The sequence below is a fragment of the Lipotes vexillifer genome, unplaced genomic scaffold, assembly GCF_000442215.2.
Source record: "Lipotes vexillifer unplaced genomic scaffold, Lipotes_vexillifer_v1.1 scaffold149, whole genome shotgun sequence".
Lineage (NCBI taxonomy): Eukaryota > Metazoa > Chordata > Mammalia > Artiodactyla > Lipotidae > Lipotes > Lipotes vexillifer.
The window spans coordinates 4002160-4009738 of NW_006779962.1; the positions used below are offsets into that span (position 1 = coordinate 4002160).

General features: G+C 56.1%; 1 protein-coding gene across 1 annotated transcript in view; it reads right to left on the reverse strand.

The window, feature by feature from the left end:
• HMCN2 (hemicentin 2) overlaps positions 1 to 7579 on the reverse strand; it is a 150510-nt gene that overhangs the window by 50659 nt on the left and 92272 nt on the right. Inside the window, 7 exon segments of the mRNA XM_007453133.1 lie at positions 44 to 217; positions 1077 to 1268; positions 2001 to 2087; positions 2520 to 2633; positions 3787 to 3954; positions 4981 to 5262; positions 6101 to 6262. Of these exon segments, the coding sequence (XP_007453195.1) occupies positions 44 to 217; positions 1077 to 1268; positions 2001 to 2087; positions 2520 to 2633; positions 3787 to 3954; positions 4981 to 5262; positions 6101 to 6262 (1179 nt within the window).

Below are 7579 nucleotides of genomic sequence, written 5' to 3' on the forward strand. Positions count from 1 at the left end.
CCCCCCCCCCCCGTCTCCGTCCTCTCCACCCCGAGGGCATCACCTGGGAGCAGCTGGATATTGTTCAAGCCCTCAAACGGGGCCCCATCCTTCATCCAGGTGATGGTTGGGGAGGGAAAGGCCAGCGCCTCGCAGATCAGGGAGACGGGGTTGTTGATGGTCACGGTCACCTCCTCATCAGCACTGTCCTCGCTCACTCCCAGGATGGTGGGAACCACTGCGGTGGGGCAGGGAGTGTGCTCGTTAACAGAGATCCCCCACCCTGGGCCCAAGGACCCAGAAGAGCCTCAGACCCGGGTGCTTGGCTTAGGTGCTTTTGCTACTTGCATCGCACAGAGGGGAAACTGAAGCTCAGAGGAACCACGCACCGTGTGGCCACGCTTGAGCTCAGGCCTGGGTGACCCAGAGCCCAGGCTCTCCATCACTAAGCAATACCATAGGGGAAGCTGGTCAGTTGTGCCTCAATTTCCCCAACAGTCTCTTAACATCCAGAACCTACTCATTTAACCAGAGCCTTCTCAATTCCGTTTGTGGTTCCAATTGTTACCACTCTCTGAGCAGAGGGGGGGATGGAGTTTTACTCCCTGCTGGGTAGAATAGCTCTGCTTTCACTGGTCCCCAAATTTTCTCTTTCAGCTCTCACTGGGGACCCTCCCTTTTACCAACAGCATTTTAAGAAAGAGATCTGTGCTCCTCTCAACTTCTAGACTCCTGTTTCTCCTAACGAGACAGTTCATGCTGACAGCCCTTGGGAGACTGACTGCCTGGGTGTGAGCCCCGACCCTGGGGCCTGGAGTCTTGTCACCTCTCTAAGCCTCAGGGCTTCATTGGTGACATGGGGACAAGCACATCTCCCACCTCCTAGGGTTGTTGAAAAGATTCAACTAATCAGGCCTGTCCAAATGCCTGGCCCATGGTAGATGTTCAGCCAATAGGGCTGTTATTATTCTTTTTGTTGTTGTTGACGTGGAAGAAAAAATAGTAAAGTGCTTTGTGGGAAGCTGTCTGTAAGGAGCTGGCCACCTTGGTACCAGCCTGCCGGCACCTATGGCGGCCAGAAGATGCTTAGCACTTACCCAGGACGCTAAGCTGGAAATGTTTGGTCTTCTCTCCCATGGCGTTGGCCGCAATACAGGAGTAGTGGCCTGCGCTAGACAGGTTGGCTTGGAGGACCTGCAGGAGGGCTCCATCTGGAGAGATGCGGTGGGCATCTCCGCCAGCCAGGGGCCTGCCGTCTTTGAACCATGTGACCTTGGGCTGCGGGTGGCCTGTATGCAGAGGGGAGAGGCAAGTGAAATGCTTCAGCAGGTTTTGACCAGGTCAAACAAGGGGTCAGAGGCTGCTCCAAGATGGGGCAGGGGACATCAATTCTCCACCTTAGTCCAGAGGTCCATGTAACAGGGCAAGACACAGAGGCAGCCACCAAGCCTGGCCTGGGCCCTTTCCTATGTGGTTTGATTGCCTTTTCCTTACCCAGGTTGTGGGCAGGAATGGCTTGGTACAGACAGGCAGGACAGAAAGGCAAGTTATCCCTTCCATCCATCCATCCATCCATCCATGCATGCATCCATTCATCTCTCCCAGCCCACAAGCATTAATGGGAGCCTACTCTGCTGGGCACTGGGGGAACCATGGTGACAAGGTAGCCCTTGGTCCTCAAGGAGCTCAGAGCCTGGCTGGGGTACACAGATATGACAAGGCCACTATGGTCGAGTGTAGTCAGTGCTGGGATAGGGGAGTACTGGGACCTGTAAGAGCCCATGGGCCCAAAGGGTCAGCCAAGGACTCCTTGTGGAGGGTCCTGGAAGCTGAGCTCTGTAGTCAAATGAGTAGGGAAGAGTGTTTGGGGCGGAGGCATGGAGAGTGCAAAGGCCAAGATAGTGAGAGACCCTCCGTGGGGAGCAGTAGGGCTGGGGGCAGGCAGCCCAGATCTCCGGGGATCCCCTCCTTCCCGGAGCTGCCTCTCACCCTTCTTCCAGTTCACTGCGTGTGTCCCTTACCCGTGACATTGCATGTCAGGTGAGCCGTCTGCCCCTCGGGCACTTTGATTGCCTCCTCCAGGTCCTCATTCTCGATACTGGGAGGAACTGGGAGAAGCAGGGAAGACAGACACTAACTGACCATGCTGAACAACCACGGAGCAGGAAGCTAAGAGCCCGTGGCACCTCTCTTCCATTTCCCCATCCCCTCACGCCTGCCTCCATGGGGCTGTGAGTTTAATAAACCCCAACCCTAACCCTCAGCAGCTGGCTGAGGGAAGTCCCAGTGCCGCTGGGAGAAGGCCCTGATCAGAGGAAGGCAGGTGGGTGGTATTGAAAACCTTTTCCCCCTTTCATCTGGGGTTAGTTCCAGCTGTTTCTGGAAAGTTCTATGGCAGCCTCAGAGAAGAGGTTGCTGATGAGGCAAAGAAAACAAGGCTTGGCTTCTCCCTCCTGCCGGTGCCAGACCCCACCTCCAGAAGCTCCCAGGCCGGAGGGAAAGGATTGGTGGGTGCCCATGAGAATGGGGCGGTGACATACCCAGGACCTCCACGCTGAAGTTCCTCCGCACCTCCCCAGCCTCGTTGCCTGCCAGGCACGAGTAGAGGCCTCTGTCTCGCTCCTGGGCCCGGGTCATCTTCAGCATCCAGCCACCTGGGGAGCGGGGGAGTGGGCTCCAAGCACAGCTATGAGCAGCCTTCTGTCCCAAGCTGAGCCCAGGCTGCCCGCCAGGAGGAGGAGCATGCCAGGCATTATATTTAGAGGTATAGGTGTCTGCCTCCCACAATGTTCCATTCATCAGACGGGTAAACTGAGGCCCAGGAGGGTAAACAGATAGACGGAGCCCCCTGGACATTAGACCTACACCAGGGTAAACTTGAGGACCCTGTTCTAGTAAGAAGGATCTGTCACCTGGCTACCCTCTCTTCTGTGGATTGGCTGGGGCTAAAAAGACAGCAATGGTTTATGTAGTCCTGGCTCAGATCAAAACCCTCATTCGACTCTGATGGACCTGGTAAAAGGCCACCTTCTCCCAAGGACCGCTCAGAGGTGAACCAGCTCCTCTCAGAGGAATGCAAGGATCTCCTAAGACCAGCCCAAGGAAGGCAGATACACATCATCACTGCTATTCTTGCACCCAGGGCAGACATCACTAATTGATCGCCACTCTCCTTTCTGCTGGGCCCAGATGCAGTCTCTGAATTCATATCATCACACTGAATCTGGCGGCCCCCACCAAGTGCTCAGAAGTGGTGCACAAGGGGAAACTTATTTACCATCCCAGCTTTGGCTGCATGGAACAACTGACGGGTCATTGAGGCTGAGCTTCAGGAGGCCTGGAAGTCCCTGAAAGATTCTGATGGGATATTGCCTCTTGGGCCTCAGTTTCCCCATTTGTATTCCAGCAAGAACCATCACAAACCAACTCTGTGAGGAAGATGAATATTCAAAGGAGAGAGTGCTTAGATCAGCATTTCCCAAAGTTTGTTACGGTTCCATGCTGTTTCATAGGTGCCGTGAGAATTTTTTTCTGCAGGACTTATCAGAACCTTGGCTATACAGATGGTCACTGTGAGTCTCCAGGAGAGCAGAACAGGAAGCCTTTTCCAAACTTATTTAAATCTGATTTTTTTTCCTGGAGCACCTCACCTGACCAGTGTTTTTGGGTGCACTCTCAGGGGACCAACAGCTAAAACGGTTATCCCAACCAAGCCTGGCAGTGCAGGATCAGAGGTCACAGGCATGTGATGGACAGAGGTAGAGGGCCAGACCCGATAACCAGATACTCCCCTGACTGGCACCTTACCTGCCAAGAGGTAGGTGTCCTCCCCAGGGCTGATGGGTTCCTCCCCTCGGAACCAGAGGACCCCTGGAGGTGGGATGCCTGTGGCTTGACAGAGCAGCGTCAAGGGGCTGTGCAAGGCAACCGTGACGTTGGTCAGTGGGTCCAAGTCTCCAATGAGCTCTGGGGGCACTAGACACAGAGAAGAAGCCGCATTCAGGATGCAGACGGGGGCTGTACGCTCCTGCTTGTCTCCCCACCAATGCCCTCGCCGAGGAGCCCCACCCCCCAGTCAGGGAAGCCTGAGGAGCAGAAGCGACAAGATCAGAGCCGCTTCCACTGAAGGGCGTGAGTGACGGCCACGGGCTGGGCTTTGGTATCAGGCTTGGGCCCCAGTTTCCCCGACCCCTCGTTGGAATGCCAGGAGAATTCGACAAGGACATGTGTAGAGCGCTTAGCACACAGCCTGGCACGGAGCAAAGACTGAGCAAACGAGACGGGAGTTAGAGCAAAGGGGAACACCAGATGGGTCCCTAAATCCACAGAGCAGAGTTCCATTCAGAAAGGAAGCCACACCCTATCAGGCAGGGATAGGTGGGCGAGGCTGGGGATCCCAGCAATGATGGAGACATAAGAGGGTCCTCCCTAAAGGACCCCTGCCCACCTCTCCCTCCTTGTCTCTCTCCACTCCCTGCCTCCACCCTGAGGCATGCAGTAGGAGCTCAGTAAGAGACTGGAATCACAAGGCTCTTCTAGCCCCGGTGAACGTGCCCCAGCCCTCCGCAGAGTCCGTTCCCTATGCCTGGCACTCTTCCTCTCACCCCGGCTCCCGACGAACCCCTACTCAGCCTTTGCATTTCAGCTAAAAGGTCATCTCCTACAGGAAGCTGCCCTGACTTCCCAGGACAGCGGTCAGGATCTTCCTGATCTCTCGGGGACCCCCGAATTCCCCCATCACATACGAGTCAGGCAGGAACAGAGAAGGGGAACAGCAAACACGGGAGACAGGGAGGGAGGGAAATGAGGGCCATTTGGAACCAATCCTGATTTTGAAAGCAGTGTTTGCGGCTTCTTCCAACAGGACCCCTACCCAGAGGGGTCTGACTCCTGGCAGAACAAGGGGGTGGCCCCAGGAGCACAGCTTGGGGATGGAAGCAGCCTTGCCTTCTCCAGTCTGGTCCCCTTCCTGCCCTCCTCCAGCAGGCCGCAGGTCCTCACCCAGCACAGAGAGCGAAAACCTCCTCTCGGCCCTCCCGGCCACGTTCTCAGCCATGCAGCTGTAGCGCCCGGCGTGGACAGCCCGAGCGTGCTCCACGTGCAGCCTCTGACCCTGGCTCTGCAGCCACAGGCCAGGCTCGGCCCCCACTGGCTCGCCGTCCCGCTCCCACGTCACCCTGGGCAGGGGTTTCCCTGTGGCGTTGCATTCCAGAGTGGCGTCCTCGTCCTGGACCACGGACACCTGTGTGTGGGGCTCCCGGGGGCCCGCGATCTGTGGGGGAACTGGCATGGGGAGAAAGCACGTCAGGGAAAGTGGGCCGCCAGTCACCAAACGCGCGCCACATGCCAGGCTCTGGGCTCGCCTCCATTTGGCCTGTGTTCTTCCATGTCCCTCGCTGGCTGTGTGACCTTAGCCAGGTGACCTCAGCCAGGTGACCTCGCCTCTCTGGGCCTCCACTTTGCATCTCTATAATGGGGTCAGAAAAGTACCCCATGGCCCCCTCTCCCACACCCTGTGAATCACAGGAAGGCCTGCCGTTCGGATAATGAGCTCACAGAACAGCCCTGAAGATTTGTGAGGGGTTTTCTTCCTTAGAGACCAGAGGCTTCCCGGAACTTAAACAGCTGTTAGGACTGGCCAAGGGTGAGGGATTATTCCACAGGTGGGGTTCTCCCCAAGATGCTGAACAGCATTTTTTTGGTTTTATTTTCTAGAATGATTTTTGCAAGTTTGAGATATTTAATTTCATCCCGGCAGGACAAGTAGATGGAGACTTATGTTTCCAGCACATATAGGAGCTTCATATCAATTTTACATTTCTTTAGTTTCCAACTGTTTCAAGCTGTGTTTTTTTCCCCCTCTGGACCATTGGGGGCTTCTTGGGATCACGCTGCCCCCTCTCTCACGCTGAGGTCAGGAGCTGTAAGAAGCTGGCTGGGGGTAGGGGGCAGTTGAAATGCCAGAGAGCTAAGGGGTAACAGGACAGTGCTCTCATCAGCCCTGTTTTGTCTTTGCTTGGGTTTTGGGGTGAGGTCTGCCCTGCCAGGGCACCTGGATGCCCACCCTTTGGGCCCCTTCTGGCCCCTTCAGCCTGGTTCAGGTCATCCCAGCCTGACTCACCATGCACCTCCAGCTGCTGGTCCTGGCTGCTATTTCCAGCCACGTTGCTGCACTCACAGGTGTACGTTCCCTCCTGGGCCAGCTGGGCCTGTGCTAGATACAGCAGCCGCCCCACAGCTGACACCTGCCCAAGGCCGGCCCCATCCACGGGCAGAGGCTGACCTGGACGCATGAGAAAGAAGCCCCTGGTCCTTGGTCCTTCCACCTCGAACACTTGTCCTCCCATCCATCCTGGCCAGCTCCTGCTCATGCGTCAGGTGCCCACTTAGATGTCACCTCCACCAGGAAGCCTTCCCTGAGCACCAAATCTGATCCCGGAACCCACTCTGAGCTCCCATAACACTGAGCCTCTCCCCAACACAGATAAGCCTGCAGGTGGCACGTCCGAATCCTGCCCTGGCGTGGGCTGTCCTGGAGGGCAGACCCTGCCTCACTTTCCCCCTGGGATCCTTAGAGGTTCTCTGGGGCCTGGCATATAACAGTGCCCAGTGAAGGCTATCGAATGGATGACCCATCCATCTAGCTACAGAGAAGGGGGAGGGAGACCAAGCAGCTGGCACACCTGGCAGCAAGGAGACCCCGATGCAGGGAAGGACTTTGTAAACCAAGGGGCACTAGATTAAACACTAACTTCCAACATCCTGCACCTGTTCACAGCAGAGCGGCCCTCTGGGCTCTGGCCATCCATCAGCATGTGTCCCAGCAGGGGGAGGAGACATTCTTTCTCGCTCTTACATTCTATTCTCTGTCCACGCTCTCTCCCCTGGTGATCTCGACTTGTCTTGTCACTTTTGCATTTATTCTTAGTCCAGACCTCTCTTCTGAGCTCCAGACACCTATGTCTGACTGCCCACTTGACAACTTGTTGGGTGTCTAAGAGATCTCAAAACTAAATGCCCCGAACTCCCTACTGCTCCCCCAGACCTGCCCTTGCAGCCTCTCCATCTGGGTGATGGCAGAATCACTCTCCTGACTCGACCAGAGGCCAAAAGTCATCCCCGACCCCTCTTTCTTCTTAGCCCCCTATCCCAGCCGTCAGAAAATCCGGCCAGCACCACCTTTGAAATGCATCCAGACTATGGCCCCCTCCCAACACCTCATGGATACCCACCTAGTCCAAGTGCCAGCGTCTCTTGCCCAGAGTCTCTGCAGGAGCCCCCTCACTGGCCACTCTGCTCCCACCCTTGCTCCCAATGATCTATTCTCATCATGCTGGTAGGAACCATCTAGAGTACAAACCAGACCCCTCCAGAAGCCCCATGTCACTCAAGGTAAAAGTTGAGATCCTTACAGCCTTTGATCCACCCCCCTCGCACAGGTGACCATCACCTGGTACCGTCCCCTTGCTGAACCTGCTCCAGCCCCACTGGCCTCTTTGCTGTTCTTCAAACATGCTTGGTTCATCCCTGCCCCAGGGCCTGCCCCAGGGCCTTTGCACCTGCCATCACCTCTTCCTGGAATGCTTTTCCCTATAATATC